At 34.5% G+C, this 16,779-nt stretch overlaps 4 protein-coding genes across 4 annotated transcripts; all 4 read right to left on the minus strand.

Annotated features, from left to right (window-relative positions):
* Positions 1–4,605: 4,605 nt before the first annotated feature.
* LOC110604906 lies at positions 4,606–5,283 on the minus strand. Its single transcript, XM_021743193.1, has one exon. It carries the CDS (start codon positions 5,281–5,283, stop codon positions 4,606–4,608), a length of 678 nt encoding a protein of 225 aa, XP_021598885.1.
* Positions 5,284–7,669: 2,386 nt separating this feature from the next.
* LOC110604594 (calcyclin-binding protein) lies at positions 7,670–9,893 on the minus strand. Its single transcript, XM_021742831.2, has 5 exons — positions 9,633–9,893; positions 8,647–8,784; positions 8,284–8,523; positions 8,133–8,192; positions 7,670–7,984 (listed from the first exon to the last, which is right to left on the minus strand). Exons 1-5 carry the CDS (start codon positions 9,741–9,743, stop codon positions 7,880–7,882), a joined length of 654 nt encoding a protein of 217 aa, XP_021598523.1. The 5' UTR covers positions 9,744–9,893; the 3' UTR covers positions 7,670–7,879.
* Positions 9,894–10,747: 854 nt separating this feature from the next.
* Positions 10,748–12,315, minus strand: LOC110604369. Its single transcript, XM_021742508.2, has 4 exons — positions 12,017–12,315; positions 11,742–11,929; positions 11,460–11,622; positions 10,748–11,322 (listed from the first exon to the last, which is right to left on the minus strand). The coding sequence occupies exons 1-4, from the start codon at positions 12,092–12,094 to the stop codon at positions 11,068–11,070; spliced, it is 684 nt and encodes a 227-aa protein (XP_021598200.1). The 5' UTR covers positions 12,095–12,315; the 3' UTR covers positions 10,748–11,067.
* A 2,500-nt stretch (positions 12,316–14,815) lies between these two features.
* On the minus strand, positions 14,816–16,724 carry LOC110605091 (glucan endo-1,3-beta-glucosidase 11). Its single transcript, XM_021743398.2, has 3 exons — positions 16,489–16,724; positions 15,359–16,407; positions 14,816–15,144 (listed from the first exon to the last, which is right to left on the minus strand). Exons 1-3 carry the CDS (start codon positions 16,532–16,534, stop codon positions 15,055–15,057), a joined length of 1,185 nt encoding a protein of 394 aa, XP_021599090.1. The 5' UTR covers positions 16,535–16,724; the 3' UTR covers positions 14,816–15,054.
* Positions 16,725–16,779: the final 55 nt, after the last annotated feature.

Here is a 16,779-nt window from a genome sequence, read left to right on the forward strand (position 1 = left end):
TAACTTTAGGAATCAAGACAAGAAGAGTCCGATTCAATAGAGGATTAATCTCATCACCCAAGAAAATTTCTCAAACCATATTACAGATAGAAGGGCCCACAATGTCCCACTGGCTCTGAAAAAATTAGGCGTGAAAGTCATTCACACCTGGAGCCTTATGAGGGGCCATGTTGAAAAGCGCCTCACGAATCTCACTATCCTAGATAGGGGCATGAAGAGCAGAAAGCTCAACAACAGATAACTGGGGAAACTTCCCTCTGATGTAGTTGTGATCTAGGGCAACATCCTCAGCAGTATACAGGTTGGAGAAATAAAGGGACGTAGCCTTCTGAAGCTCCTCATTGTCAAAACACCAATTAACCCATCAATCTTTAACCCTTCAATCCTATTGAGCTTTCGCCGAGCAAGGGTCTTATTATGGTAATACTTAGCGTTGCGATCACCTAGAGAGATCCAATCATCTCTCGATTTCAATTTCCATAACAACTCCTCATAGTCCAAGATCTTCTCAAGCTCCACACGAAGATCAATCTCAGTGGTAATACGGTTGGTGGATCTATGAGTTTCAAAAGCCTTCTGAATCCCCTTAAGTCGGCCTATGATCCGTCATTTTCGACTAGCAAGGATGCCGAAAATGGACTTATTCCAAAAAATAGCTTTTTCCCTCATAGCTTCAACAGCCTCCGGTAGTTGCCCAAATCCCTCATGAGAAAGACAACCCGAAAAAAATCGAAACGACTGAGCATTGTTATGTCTATTATTCTCGCCAACAGATATTAAAAGCGGTGTAATACCCGGCTAGGCTCTAGTATCGAAATTCCTACCGTCCGGTGGAATCTCGGATGTCGGAAGCCTCTAGTAGGGTAGAAACATGTTTTCACAAAATGTTTTAATGTATTTCATGGTTTTAAGTAAAAAAGAAATGAGTTCTTGCATAAAAATAGCCTTAGAGGAAAACTCAGGTTCGGCCGCTGAACCTCAAGTTCGGCCGCCGAACATGCATGCCTTCGGGAGCGCTATTAGGCCCCCGAAAGCATAAGTGAGGGAAGTCCAGGTTCGGCCGCCGAACCTTATGTTCGGCCGCCGAACATGGCATGCATGCGGAGGCACTTTCGGCTCCCGAACGTGGCCTGGCCAGCCACCTATAAAGGGGTCCCTTAGCCGAAAATGGGCGAGCTTTTCTCCCCATTTTCGGCCAAGGTGAGCTCTCCGCCATCCCTCACCGGTTTTGAGTTCTTTCCTTCAAATCCTTCCCGTTTTTCATTAGTTTTACTCTTGTTTTGAAGATTTTGAGCTTTTGAGCAAGTTTTGGAGCTTGGAGGTTCAAGAAACTCTCTCTCTCCCATTTTCCGAGCTAGGGTCGTTCACCTCTCGATCGTCAAGAGGTAAGGGCCGATCTTAAGCTTATGGCATGTTTTAAGTAAGTTTTAAGTAGATCTATGGGGTAAAATGCATGTTTAGCTCATGGTTAGGTTTATGGGTAATGTGTGTTCTTGAGCAATGTGGGTATGTTGATGTGTTGTAGTTGGGGTTTTTGATGGTTTGAAGCCCCTAGGAGCTTGTATGCTTGTTTGTGTATGTTTGGGAGTGTTGTAGAATAGATTTATGCATGTTGGATGGTTTTGGGAGGCAAATATGCATGAGGAACCAAGTTTCTGCCCTTTTGCAGAAACCAGGTTCGGCAGCCGAAGGACTTTCGGCCGCCGAACCTGCCTGGGAGGCCAGCCTTTCGGCTGCCGAAGCCTGCCCCCGAAAGGAGACTTTTGTCTCTGTCTGGGAGTTTCGGCCGCCGAACATGCATGAGTTTCGTCTCTGTCTGGGAGTTTCGGCCGCCGAAGGTGCTACCGAACCTGCCTGACTTTCGGCTCTGGAGGGACTTTCGGCCGCCGAACCTGCCGCCGAAAGTGTCCTGTTCAGCCTTCATTTGCATGTTTTTCTATGATTGTTTCATGATGTTCTAGGGGGTTTTTGGGGAGTAGTTTAGAGTTATGTTCATGTATGTTTGGTCCCTCATCTGAGTCCACCTGTGTAGGTTCGGACCCGAGGAACCAAGGACCCCAGCAGTGAGTCAGTTGCCCCAGTGTCTGGTCAGAGCTATCCAGAGGTGAGTAGAATAAACCTTTATGTTTTAAAGCAAATAAATTATACAGTTTGAGCATGCTCATGCATCATGAATGCCATGTGATGATTTAGGTTGTTGCATTAGAATTCACGAATATGTTGCATTGCATAATTTTGATGATGATGTGGATGGTTATTGGATGATCCTTAGTCCTCGATATGATGCGATGTGATATGATACGGTATAGTACGGAAGTCCAGGTTGTACCCATTCTACGTCCCTGGCACGATGTAAGAGAAAGTCCAGGTTGTACCCATTCTACATCCCTGGCACGTTAGAATGCTATGTTATGTTATGTTATGTTAAGAGAAAGACCGGTTGACCCATTCTACGTCCCGGCACTTTGGAATGTAGAGGACTTTTGGTGACAATACCATCTGTGATGTGATTTGTCTGTGACGTGTTGCATTCCATTATAGCATATGATTTAAATGTTTTATTATTCTACTCACTGGGCTCTAGTAGCTCACCCATTTTCCCTAATCCCCCAGGGCTGCAGGTACAGGCTAGACAGAGAAGTCAAGGTGAATGAAGTCTTGAGTTGTAATAGATAGAGTGTGGACATGATAAATTGTATAATGATGTAAAAGTTATGAATAGTTATGTCATGTATATGTTGATTATGAGATTGAGGTTTAGAAGTTGTGCTTGACCGAGTTTGTATAGTAATCCCTTTTGTAAGCATGATCTACGTTTTATGATGCTTTTGTAACCAAACTCTATACATATAAATGTCACCCCATTGGGGCACTGTTGGGACTCCACAGAGGAGTCAATGTTTATGACCATGTTATGTTCAGTGTATGCACAAGTTGAGTTTGGTGTATGAGAGAATGTATGAAAGAAAAGTTTTAATTTTTATGCATATTCTTGATCATGTATGGGATTAAACAGGTTTACAGGTTGTATGTCAGGCTTACTACGGGTCCCGACGGCCTTAAGCCGACCTGGATCCTAGCGCCGGTAGCAGTCCGATTTTCGGGTCGTTACAAGCGGTCTATAATCCGATTTAAGCCAGTGTAAGTAGTAAATAGTAGCTCGAGAAAAGGCAAGATCTCATGCAGAGTTACAAAGGGCTCGATCCAGACGTTGGAATAGGTTCCCCTTGACCACGTAAATTTAGGACCCTTGAATCCTATATCCCGAAGACCTGCATTAAATATAAAGTTTTAGGAGTCCGATTCACCCTCGAGGTTAGGTGAAGCGCTTTCTTTCTTCTCATCTCTGCAAAGAATAGCATTAAAATCACCTCCAAGAAGCCAAGGATTAGATAAATTACGGGAAATTTTACTCAATTCTTCCCATAAAAATTTCCTTGAGCCTCTTTGTAGGCTTTTATAAACGAAAGAAATATATGCCCAATCTGCCACAAAGCCCTTTTTTACTCGACAGTGTACAAATTGGAAATGGTTCTGTAGCACCTCGAGTTGTATAGCAGCATTCCAACAAATTCATATACCACTTGCAAAACCACAGGCTTCAATCCTGTGAGATCCGTTGAAATTAAGTTTAGAGATCACAGTATTAACATTATTACTACTAATACGAGTTTCAAGTAAGGCTACAATATCCGGATTGTACTCAAATGAATACTCTTTGATGTGTTTATCGAACCGAGGATGACCACAGCCTTGTGCATTCCACACAAAAATATTAAGATTCATAGTCATAGGGATAATTAGGAAAAAAGGAGAAGGACGACATCCTTTATGTTTGATGACCATTAGAAATAATCTCCGGAATAGTTTCGAGCCCTTGGCTTGTCACGTTACCCCACTTGGCAACATCATCCGACTCCATGGCCATGCTAAAACCCTGTACCATCGCATTAACCGCATCAGTTACAGGAATTAAAAAATTAATACCGTTATTACCATGATTTTGATCGAAATTGCTAGGAAAATTAGCATGAACAGGTGTATGTGATACAGAAGCCACAGCTTGGACATTATTCAAAGGGCTTTTGTTTGGTTCCAAATTAACAATGGTCCGCTTAGCTGGATCCAGATTGATCTGTTTGGGCCTAGTTCTTCTACGACTGGACCTACCCCCTTGCTAGTCACAAGGCCTGATCCATTCTTAATAATAATCCCCAGTAGACATGGCCTCATTAGATGGCGCAATAGGCCCCTTCCTTTCGAACTAGAAGCAATAGGCCGAATATTATTTTTTTGGGTGCGGCTCTTATGCCCGTTATTACCAAAACCAGGGAGACCATCCACAGCTTGTCCAACAAATGGCCCATTATTAATTGAAAAAGCATTTAAATCAATTTCAGAGAATGGGTTAACAATTTCTTCCACCACCTCCTTTCCTTTGCTATTTTAAACGCCTTCTTTTTTCCCTTTAATATCACCAGAATTTTTGGCACCATCTTTGGCTCTTTTAATTTCCTTTCTATTATCATTCTCCTTTGAATCAGCAAGACCAGACGAGGAATTTCCACGTTTCCCGCCACCATATCCATTCTTCCCATTTCCAGATTATTGCCTTTTCCAAGGCTCAACCAGAATCCAGGGGCCATATGGTTCAACCGCCGCCCGTTTCTCCTTCAATGGTTCAGCCACCGCAGTCTTCTTTTCCTCCAGAGTCGATGCACCTTCAGTGTTACTCGGGTTCACGACAAGCTTAGGGCAATTATCCTTAATGTGACCATAAACGCCACAATAGAAGCATCCAATCGGGAGAGCTTCATATTCAATGACCTTAAGATTCTCGTTCACTAAAATCCTGGTAATCAAGGGTTTCGTGAGATCCACCGTGACAACCAACCGAGCAAAACAGCCTCTCGTGGCAAGAAGGGTACGTTCATCAATTTTAATGACTTTGCCGATCATGGAACCCACCTGCTCGAGAATAGGCTTATGGTAGAGAGAACTGAGGAGGTTGGGGATTCGAATCCATGACACAATGGAACTCGGATGAGGGTTAGAGGGATCAAACGAAAGAGACCATGGTTGGATAGTGAAATTATGTCCGCAAACGATCCTAGGACCCTCCGCAAGCACTTTCGAAAAATCTGTCGAATTACCAAAGCTGATTTCAAAATAATCGTTCTCAATGTCAACACACTTTATCCCACCTTTTGATTTCCACAGAGCAAGCAACCTGTTTTGAAGGGCAATGACATTCACTCGACAACCTAAAAGCTTAGCCACCATAGTTAAAGCCTTAGTTCTATTAGCTGAAAGTAACAGCCGTTCAGAAAAGCGAATTGACGAGATGTCACCATTTATTTCTCGGCTAATATCACCGTCCTAAAAACATAAAGGCTGTTCAAAGGCTTGATCCACCTTCCCCTGCCTCCTTCATCATCGCATCCTTAAAAGATTCTTTTTCCCTTCGCCGGGACTTCTTCATCACTCTCTCGATGGACATTATTATTTTTTCACGGTTTTCTTTTTTTTTTTGCCAAACAATAATTTTGAAAATGAATTTTTTAATGCACATGAATATTTTATTTTGAGATGTTTTTTTTTGCATGATGTTTTGTATAATAAAATATATAATAAGACGAGGATGATGTTGATTTAGGCTCACTTGTTTTTGGGGGGAAATGTGTGATCGAAGAAACTGTTGGACTTTCAGTGTTTTCAAAAATAATAAAGAAGTTTTTCAATTACTTCTTAAAGTTCTTTCTTTCATAATATTCATATTAAAGCAAATTCAAATTTTTTAAAAGAAATTATGTTTTTAAAAATTAAAAAGCTTAATATTCAATTTTATGAGGAAAGTTTAATCTAATTAATTTTTAACCTTTTTATCTAAATTATCTTACAAATTTTAATTTAACCTAAACGTTAAGGAAAAAAAAAAATTCAGCTTTTTAATTTGGACTAAATTAAAAAACCAAGGAACTCGGTAAAAAAAAAAAGACAAATGGAGCTTTAAAATTTTTGAGCGAAATTATAATCACAGAAGAGGTAGTATCTTTTTTGAACTTAATGGAAATTAAATTGAACGTCTTTAACTAATTTAAAAAATGAAAATATTTTAAATTCAATATTTTTTATAAGTAGAATAGTGAAATTGGATATTTTAACTAATCCTGAAATGCTAAACAAAATGTGCTGTAACGTGACATTTTTTTTTTTCTTGAACAATGCAAGAACTCAAGCCGACTGCAATCCATACTTTAAATAGAAATCAATATGGATGTTGAGGAATCTTTAATTTTTAATTTTAATTTTGACTTATTATAAATAATTTCTATTTTAATAATTAATAAATACAATTTAATTTGATTAATAAAAATATCATCAGATATATCCTTTTACATTTTGTAATTGATACGATATTTTTTTTAAATTACCATGTTAAATAAATTATGCTTTTTATTGCCAAAAATAAAACTAGAATGGTGCAAATAAATTTTAATTTACTATTCTGATCCGAGGCTGCTTTAGAAGAGGCTTGGTGGTTCAGAACCAACAGGGCAATTCTCATTGGGCCAGGGTTCTGTCCTGCCAAGACCTTGGCAGCCAGGCAAATTCTCTTGAAATCACAAATCTGGGGCAGTTAGATTTTAAATTTACCTGAAAAATAATTTATCTTAATTAATTTTTCATATTTAAAAATTTAATATACAATTCAACTTGTTTGGATATTTTCTATTTTTCTAACTTTAAAAACAGTAAAAAATTTAATTAATGAAAATTATTTTGTTAAAAAATTAAAAAGTAAATTAAGCAAAAATCATTTTTCATATTTTGAAAATATTATTAAAATTTTTATATATAAATTTATTAATATATTTTATTTTTAAAATAAAAATTAAACAATAAAAAGTAACTATAAAAAAATATCTTCCATATAAAATATTTTTTCAAATATAAGAGTAAATTTTAATAAGAAATCAACTTAATTAACTTGTTCCGTCTATTATCCTCTTTGAAACCCAATAATTGGAAAGAATTTAATTATTCAACTTGACAAAAGGATTCATTCGAAGGAAAATTGGGTATTAAAATTAATTTTAATGCTTTTATTTAAAAAGGAAGCTATTAACTGAAAACAGGTTTTAATTATAAAAAAAAATCCTAATTAGGACTAAGGAGCATAAAAAAAAAAAATAAAAGAAAAGGTTGAACTATAAACTCACCTGCAACTGCAACAAAATCCTTCATGCTATAACATTAAATTTTTTGCTAATTAATCAAATCAACGAGATTAATTTCCTTAAACCACAGAGAAAAAAAAAAAAAAGAAAAAGAGAAAAACTAACAGTATGAAAAATATGCCAATTGGGCTGTTGGCCTTTCCGCCCAAAAGAAGACTTCTTTGTCAAAATAAGAGAGTTTCCAATTACAGTTCACTTAAAAGTGCAACTTTTGCAGAGGGTGTTGTCTTTGGCTGATTAGACTGTTCATTGCCCGTGTTTTGTCGATGTCAAGCGTAAACATCTGTTTTGTAATTTGTTTTATTTTCATTATTTTAGCGATGAACCTAGTTCATGTTTTTCGTTATTTTATTTTATTTTTCTATTAACATAGAAGGGAGCGAAAGTTCATAGGCTGTCACATAATAGTATTATAATAGAACATAAGGTATGCAGAACCATGATCCATGGATTAGAGATATGAAAGTCGGAAGATAACCTAAAATCCATAACATTCTAGGGAACATGGAGCACACAATCTTATGCTAACACGAGTTTCAAACATGTTATGAAATCATACTCAATGTAATACAAAAATCATGGGGGCATTAACATCTAGCAAAATGATATCAAAAGTTTAGGATAACCTCCAGTTTGGTTTAACGATAACCCTGCAACGGGTCAGCTGCTTTGCCTGATCTCGCATCGGTCCACGCTTTTGCAATAGTTCGTTTCATTTCATCATCCCCTTCCTCGTACATGTTCTGTAAGTTGTACATAACCAACACAAATTCAGCAACATTTGTAGAATATATATATACATCTAGCATCAATCATCAAATTATGTTGAATGCAAAACATGTTCAAGTAAGCTTGTTTGTGCTGGTGCAACAAAGTGAACGATCTGTGTACCTTCATTAAGTCCATAATTCCAGCCATGGGATCTCGCTCCTTGTCCATATTTGGCTTCAGCTGTAAAATTTGGGTACGAAAATACAATTAGACAACTTTATAATAAGAAAGTCATTAATTAACCAGCACAATTCACAGAAAGTCTCCTTACCTTGTCCTCTTTGAAGTGCAAGTCTAACCAGTTCCCCTTTGAAGCTTTAAACAAAGTGATAACAACCCTGTTAGGCTTAACTAATACTTTACATTTCTCTGGATCAATCTCCTTGTTCAATTTTGGTATGGCACATCGGTAGTTCTTTCCTTGTACATCGTGGAATTTGACATCAAATGACATTGGCTTGAAGTCTGTCTCAACATTTTCTTGCTTGACACCTTCTAGAGAGACATATATCTGAAGAGAAAAGAAAGGGGACAGATCAAAATTATAATCACGTAAACAGAATGCCACAGGTTCAGAGCATCTCATGCCCTAGTCTGTGCTTGTTAATATTTGTTTGAACAAGTAATTTCTCACCTTCACTTTGTCATTGTCCTGATCCCAGCTGAAAGATCCAAGCGGAACATAATTCAGAGCAGGGGTTGAAGGCACCTTGACTCCAGTTGCTATTGGAGTTGGAGTTTGAACAGACACAGAAGTAGGCTCCTTTGACAACTAAACATGGGAAGTAAATAGCTATTTAGTGATTGCAAGCGAAAAGGACTACTAAAACCTCCTTGTCCTATGATTGTTAAACAATCATAGACTGTTGATACTAAACTATAAAATTTAGACTAACAACTAGCAAATCAATAAACACTTCTCTATCAAAATGATCCAAAAGACACAAAAACTGAATATCTATCCAAATGCTAAGGGAGACAGAGGGATATATATATATATATATATATTAAAAAAAGATAAGCGTTAGATTCACAGAAACTACGAGCAATAAAACACTGGAGAAATGGCTAATCGAGCAAAATTCTACACCAAAGAAAAAGAGTCAAATTCATCAGTCCAGAGAAACATAATCGTAATAGTCCTTTTCATGCTATATTGATCTTATGAAATGGGAATTATGCATTCGTTCCAACTTAAAATGCTGATTATAGCCTTCACACAATAAGCCATTATGCCAAATGGCAGTAGCAAATTCTAGCAAACAAAGGATCCTAGTGCGTTTAACTCTAAACATTAAAGCACCAAAAATATTGAAGGCCCCATCAATCCAAATATCATGGGAAAAGGGATGGTAAATTTCAGACTCAAAACTCTCAAATGTATACCACGTTCATGCCTCGAAACAGTACTATGCTAATCCACATATAATATTTACAGGAAAGGCAAGTGGGAAGCAGTAGCTATTCTAAGAAGTGACCCTTCAATCGAAATAAATCAGTTAAACGAATTTTCATTGGAAACATTTCTACTACTCCATCGGTTTTAGCTCCAGAGACATAATCAAGAATTAAAAAGAAAAAATAAATAAACAGCAAGCCAAACATCAAGAAGCAACGTACCTTCTCCAAGTTGCGTATCTCAGAGGAGATGAGCGAGAGGACTCTTGGCCTCTTGGCTAAGTTCTGTAGCTGCCTTAGCTCCTCCAAATCTAACGCCAATTCGTCTGCCATTTTCTTCCCTTCTTTTCTATAAAATGGAAATAGGAGAGAAGTGGTTTTATATGTGAATGAAAAGGAACACACTGCCGTGTGTGGAAAATGCTAGAACCTCCTCTGGTTGAAGGAACTGGTAGGGGCAGATCGGTAATTTGTGTGAAATCAAATCTCTTTTACACGATGTCTAGGGCTTTTGTTTTTTGGACAAAGAAGGTTCCAGAGCGTTGGAATGAGAAAGCAATCAGAGAGAGAATCCGGAAAGCCCTCTTCACTCTTCGGCCCAAGAAGAACGACTTCGACTTTGTCCATTGGTAGGTCTCCTATTTTGTGGATGATCCATAAAGGCCCTCTCAAATTTTAAAAGTTCCCAAATACTATATTGTTAATTTTAAATATTAATATTTTTTATTACTTTTATCAAATTTATATGGGACATAGGACCTTTGATTATTTTAAAAGGTTTAATTTTTATTTTATAATAAGTGTTTTAAAATTAATATTTTTCTATTAGTCCTATAAAATTTTGATGGAACATAAAACCCCTTGAGTATTTTAAAGTTTGCAAAGGTTTATTTTGTAGTGGTAATTTTCAAAAATAATATTTTGTATTACTCTTACGAAATACTGATGGAGTATTGTACCCTCGAGCATTTTATTAGCATGTTAACAGAATTACACCCACAATAGTATCATTGCTCCTCTGATTGCTTTTTTTGAAATCAATTTAAAATTTTTAGTTATTTTTTATTATTATCTCATTGCTACCTTAACAAAAAAATAATATTAATTTAAATTTAAATTTTCTTATAATTTCATTGCTATTATTAAAATGGAAATCAGAAAATAAAATCTGAAATCTCTCATATTTACATAAATACACTTGCCTCCAAACTAAACCTGTAAGTGCATAAACTAACTAATTTTTATCACTATATTTATTGAATAATTTCATTTTTATAGTTATATAATGTTTTTATGTTAACCATTATAAAATTATCACTTAATCTATTTATTATCGCTTGTTTTAATTGGCCCCTAAATGGTTTCTGCGTCTGTAGCTGCAAATAGGCACTTAGTGGTGAGGAAATTCGAACTCTGCAGAAGCAAGACACAAACAATTAAGTCTGAACATGAAACACATTCTTATGTGTGTTGAATCCATGGAATTCAAATCTCTATTTGCTTGTGCAAGGGTTTATAACTGTTTGCTGTGTAAAGTATGAATCGGTTCACAATGAGCAAAAATTTACCAAAACAAAGAAATTTAATTCACTTGACAAAGCATTTTATAGAAATTATACAGGTTTCAGCAAGTTTTAGAAACCAAAAACTTCTCTTATTAGAAAGCCGACTTCATTGAACCTTTACTTACAGTGAACTGGGATAGTTGTTTCCTCTTCCCTTGATCTTGTGTGCTCAGTAAACTCTGAAGCTGTTTTTGCAGCTCAGACTTTAATTGGTAATTAGAAGCCAAATGTTTGTCCAAATTCTCCTTCACAGCAACAAGCTCTGACTTTCTCATCTCTGCTGGAGCTATCTCAGAATTACACAAGTATCCGTTGTTGCCTTGAAGTTTTACAAAGGCTGAATTCAACTGAAACAAATATCAATTTTATCACATCCTTAAAAAAAGCTTGATCTGTAAATGACAGATTAGTATCTTAATACTGCTAAACACCAAATTATTGTGAAAATGAATTCAGCTTGTTGTGAAGTTCAAATAAATCTTACTTCGTTCACTTGATCCTTCAACTCATTCACTTGCATCTGAGATTTCAGAACAAATTTCTCCACTGTTTCCTTAAATGCCTTAATCTCATTACTTTTTAGCTCGTAAAACACCTCTCTCTCCTTCTCCTCCTCTTCCAGTTCCTCCACTTCACTCTTCAAAACCCTGTCAGCCATCAAATCTAAAAACAGAACTCAAACATAGTGCAAATTCGCTTTTTTTCCTTTTCCTGACTGCAATAATAATAATAATAATCAAGTGACAATAAAAACTCTCAATCTGACCTCAATTGACGTAAATCAGCCTGGTATTTGGCATCTAAGCTCTCGATTTCAGATTTTAGAGCCAAGATTTTGAAGTTTTGGAATGCAATATTTCGATCAAGCAGCAAGCAACGTTGCTCCATGGACCGAATATTAGTTAACTTTGACGATAAGACCTGTGATCTGTTTGCTTCGCATTCTTTCTCTGCCTGCAATGCAAAAACAAAGTTAATCTAATTTTCTTTTCTTGGACACCAAACAGAGAAGAATAAAATTCAAGGTATAGATTGGGGGACCTGGAGGAGAGAGAGACGTTGGTTTCTGGTACTTTCCATGAGCTCTAGCCTCTCTCGAAACGCAGAGGAAAGCTCCATTGACGATTTAGATTTTAGAGATGAATTCTCGCTCCAAATTGAGAACCAATAGGATATTGTCTACCCTTCTCTACCGAGTTTGAATTAAGAGGGTTTATATAGTATTGGGCCCAGTTTTCAAACTGGGCGGAACCCCGGCTTTACCAAGGAAAAAAGGCAGTGTATTCATTTCTGAAAATTCCATCAACCATTACAGACCGAAATGAAAATGGTTAACCCAACAATAGTACCGAAGCCATAAACACAAGACTTTCTAAAGATGTAGAGGCGCTATTTTGAATCTTGAAAAGCACGTGCATCACTAGAAGAAAAGAGAAAACAATCATGACCAATCAGGAATAGTGGAATAGATATATTCTTAAGATTTGGTAAAATTATAATTTAATACATTCTTAATATATGAAATTTTATTTTTATTAAAAGATGTTTGTCAGTAAATTTATCGTTAATTAATTAAAATTTTCAAAAACTCAAACTAAATATAAATAAATTAAATTTTTATAAATATTAAAATTTTGATTTTTTTTAATTTATCAGATGTATTCAAAGAGACTTGAACATTAAATTATTATAAAAAATAAATAGTAACAGATTAAACGCTAGGAATTTAATAGTATTTTTTTTATAAAAAATATTTTGATAATAACATAATAAAATTTTAGAAATTACATTATTTTCATTAAAGATAGAATTAAATTGTAGGTTTGATTAAATCTTAGCATTGCAAATTCATTAAAAGGCATCAGGAATTTTTGCAGTTTTAGCTTTTTTGCTAGTGAACAGCAAAACAAGTAAAAGAAATGTTTGGTTGGGGGTGTCTCGAGATGAGTTTTGTCGACAAAAGTAAAATTATTTTATTGGGTAATTTATATTATAATCTTTATTTTTTAATAAAGTACATAATTTTATTTCTATTTATCTAATAGTAAATAATTTAATTTTTAAAACTTCATTTTATTAATAAAATAATTCTTTTAGGCAATAATTAATTAAAAAAATCAATTCAAATTAAAGGTTGTTATAAATATTAAAATTATAAAAATTAAATTATTATAAATTATTAAAATTAAAATGACTAATAAAAAGTGAATTTAAATAATTAAATAATTATAATTTAATTATAAATTTTAATAAAAAATTATTTTGTTAATAAAAAATTTCAAAGACTATATTATTTATTACTAAAATAATAAAAAATTAAATTATAGATTTTACTAAATTTTAGAGACTTTATTATAAATTACCCTATTTTATTTTATCTGCTAAAAAAATCAACTTTGTAAAGTTTTATTATTTTATTAAATACATTTACATAAAGAAATAGTTGTTTTTCATAGAGCTGTTATTTAAAAAAGAAATTATTAGATTAATAAAACATGAAACTTCTAAAAAATAAATATATACAATTATAATAATATTTGTAAGATAATATACAAAATATTTAAATTTATAATAATGGGGTGCAATTATTTGCATTTAATAAAAACAATAAATATTATTCTTTATTATTAATTTAGTAATATTTATTTATTCATTTTATAATATTTACTTATTATAAATATTTTATAAATAAATTGAAACTTTACTTAAGATAAAATGCATAATTTTATAAAATTTTACGTTTTCATAAACTAAAATAAAATAAATTCATTTTATTTAAAAAAAAGGTATTTACAAAATTCCATAATAATAAAATTAATATATATTTCTCAAAAATAAATTTTCAAAAAATCATGTTCCATTTTTTTTCATTTTTATAAATCTAATGATAATTAATTGCCTGCACAATTAAAGTATTAAATCCAACAATGAAATTCATCCACATTTTTCCCTGGAAAAATAAAAAGAAAGAAATTTTTTAGTGGTGGGGTCCATAGAAATGGATGGTGTGCATGTGCACCACGTTGGCTGATGCGAAACGGTGAGACCATCCTCATCAGGTTTAACTAAGGCAGGGCGTAAATTGTCTCCTCCATCATCACAATCTCTCTGTTGGCAGAAAAGAAAAGCCAAAGATAAAAAACACGTCAAAAGCTCCTTTGCATAAAGATACCAAAATGACGCCATTTCCCCCGAAGGAATAAAGCTCAGCCACCCAATTTTCGTTTCAGTATAAAAACAACCAAATAAAGCTAGCCTAAGCTTTTGCACTTCATTAATTAATTATATTAATTTCCCTACATTATCTTTTATATATATATATATATTTGAGAGTGTGAGAGGAGAAAAAAAAAGAAAGGAAACTTGAGGAAATTTTTGCAAATTGAATGTACAGTTGTATGGATTCCACGTCCAAAAGTAGGGAAAGAGAGAGAGAGGGTGCCTTCCTTTGCCACCATAAGAATATATCACATGTAACAAATATATCTTTGTGCTTCATTGTGTCCTTGATAAGTTCTTAAAAAAAATTGTCCTATTTATTGTTGGGTAATTTTTAAGTCTCTTCTTTTTGAGCGATTTCATATTTCAAAACGTATGAATTTAAAATTTTATTTTATAGGTTTACGTTTTATTAAGTTTATTGTGCTTCTAAGTCCTTTTCTCTAATTTATTTTAATATTTTTTGTACTTGGACTTTTGATTTTTTTATTTTAATGCAAATTTTACCTTTAATTAAAAAAAACCATAAATATATATGCTCTACCATTAATAACAAGTAATTAAATTGATTATTAAAAGAAAACAAATTTTCTACAACTTCTTGCACATTAAAGAATAAATGGAAGGAGATGAGGTGATTCATAAGCAATTGTCAAAACTTTTTCAAGAAATATATACAAATACATGGGGTTATCTAACTTGGTGCAAATTCCTTTGGTCTAGTTATGGGGTGCCTCTCTAGTGTAATTTCTGATGGTTGGAAACTACAAAATGGGAAATTAAAAATTGACCCCTATGTTTCTCAATTACCAAAATGCAATGTATGTAAATCTGAATATGTACATTTGGACTCCAATTCCTTATAATGGTCTTCTCAAAAAAACTTGGAAGATCAGCAAATACACAAACGTCCAGTACACCAAGCTTTGATCATATCCCTTGCTTGAAGCCTGTTCCACAGTGAATTCCATTCAAGGAGAGAAAAAAAAATAATAAGAAAAGGAAATATATATATATATATATATATAAACTCTTTTTTCTTCCCCGTGGTCCGAAAGTTGCATATATTTACACTTCTGTTTTTGTGTGTGTAAAGTTCATAAACCTAAAAAGTATAGATGAGGAATAGTTTTGAAAGAGGAATATAGAAAGCTATTGCTTTACCTTAGTGGCAGAGGAAGTGAGAGAAATGGAAGCTGATGATGTTGATGATGAGCTTGAAAGGGCAGAGAGCCCCACATTGTAAGCCATTGTACAATCAGGTTGATAGAGACCATAGTTTCTCTCTGAAGTTGGTCCAGGCTTCATATCTTCATTGAATAAAGCAAATAAATAAATTTCCAGTCTCAGATTAGGCCTCAACGGTGTCCCTTCATTTTCCAATTGCCTTCTCAGCAAATTTCTGTTGTAAACTGCTGCATTTTCAATGGTTGCACCAACTTCATTTGGGTCCCCTTTAGATGGCCACCCAGTCTCAGAAACCCTAACCTCAATTCCATTGTAACCCAATCTAGCCATTGCAAAAATAAGAGCATCTACTTGAGCATACAGCATATTGTCATAGTGCAGCTTTGTGTAGGGATCAATCATGCCTGAATTAGGGTTAAAAAGAACATAATCTAATGGAACCCCGTCAGGATCATCCTTGTAAGCAAAATATGGATATGCATTGATCCAAAATGGTGCCTTTGTGCTTGACAAAAATTGCAAGAATTGGGACATGATCCCTGAGACCTCACTTTTGAAACTGCCTGCTGAAGGAGGGAATGATTGAGCAAGAACAGCTAAAGAATTTGGTGTTGAGACTTGAATATTATCTAGCCCTAATTGAATCAGTGCCCCATGAATGCTGACTGTGGCTTGAACTAGATATGATAATAATGTTGTGTCGTCGTCGGTGAAGACCTCATTTCCTACAGCGATTCCGGTGAATTTTGTGGTCGGATAATATGGTTTGATTTGGGTAGTAACCCATTGAAGGGCTTGTTGAGGGTCGATCAGAAGAGGTAGCATTTCGTTTTGTACAGTGACAATGAGCTCAATTTTAGAGTTGGCAAATGCTGTTAGAACTTGAGGATTTGTGTCATAGATTCTTGCTTTGGAGACTTTGAGTGAGGTTAAGAGTTCGATAACTTCATCTGGCGGTGGCAAATCGTTGCCCACCTGCCCATAGTTGATGCCAAGAGATTTAGCTCTCTGCAGAAAACCATAATCTGCCAAACATTCAAGAAAATAAAAAACATTATAAATAGAAATGAAATGAAACCAGGAATGCATCATAAACTGTATGGTACCTGAGAAAGCTAGAGAAACTAGAAGAAAAAGATGAATCATGCCCATCCTGCTAGAATGATTAAGAAAGAAAGAGAAATAGTGAGCAAGTTAGGAATTCTGAAATGAGAGAGGAAGAGAAGAGATACAGAAACAGAAGAAAATGAGGTTAAATGGATCAAGAGAGATTGAATTATTCTCTTTGCTTGTTTGATTTTTCTTTTGTTTCCTTTTTGGAGTGGAGAAGTTTCTTTGCCAAAGCTGCTTACCTCTCAACTCGTTTTAAATGGCTGTTAATGTGTTTTTTCTCATGG

This window comes from Manihot esculenta, chromosome 17 (assembly GCF_001659605.2).
Source record: "Manihot esculenta cultivar AM560-2 chromosome 17, M.esculenta_v8, whole genome shotgun sequence".
NCBI lineage: Eukaryota > Viridiplantae > Streptophyta > Magnoliopsida > Malpighiales > Euphorbiaceae > Manihot > Manihot esculenta.

Coding starts and splice junctions, on each gene's coding strand:
- LOC110604906 (XM_021743193.1), bottom strand. CDS start 5,283: ATGGTGGCTAAGCTTTTAGGTTGTCGAGTGAATGTCATTGCCCTTCAA.
- LOC110604594 (XM_021742831.2), bottom strand. CDS start 9,743: ATGGCAGACGAATTGGCGTTAGATTTGGAGGAGCTAAGGCAGCTACAG. Junction 8,785..9,632: donor AGATACGCAACTTGGAGAAG/GTACGTTGCTTC, acceptor TCCCATGTTTAG/TTGTCAAAGGAGCCTACTTC. Junction 8,524..8,646: donor AGGACAATGACAAAGTGAAG/GTGAGAAATTAC, acceptor TTTTCTCTTCAG/ATATATGTCTCTCTAGAAGG.
- LOC110604369 (XM_021742508.2), bottom strand. CDS start 12,094: ATGGAGCTTTCCTCTGCGTTTCGAGAGAGGCTAGAGCTCATGGAAAGT. Junction 11,930..12,016: donor AACGTCTCTCTCTCCTCCAG/GTCCCCCAATCT, acceptor TTTGCATTGCAG/GCAGAGAAAGAATGCGAAGC. Junction 11,323..11,459: donor TGAAGGATCAAGTGAACGAA/GTAAGATTTATT, acceptor TATTTGTTTCAG/TTGAATTCAGCCTTTGTAAA.
- LOC110605091 (XM_021743398.2), bottom strand. CDS start 16,534: ATGGGCATGATTCATCTTTTTCTTCTAGTTTCTCTAGCTTTCTCAG. Junction 16,408..16,488: donor AGTTTCTCTAGCTTTCTCAG/GTACCATACAGT, acceptor AATGTTTGGCAG/ATTATGGTTTTCTGCAGAGA. Junction 15,145..15,358: donor TCACTTCCTCTGCCACTAAG/GTAAAGCAATAG, acceptor ACTGTGGAACAG/GCTTCAAGCAAGGGATATGA.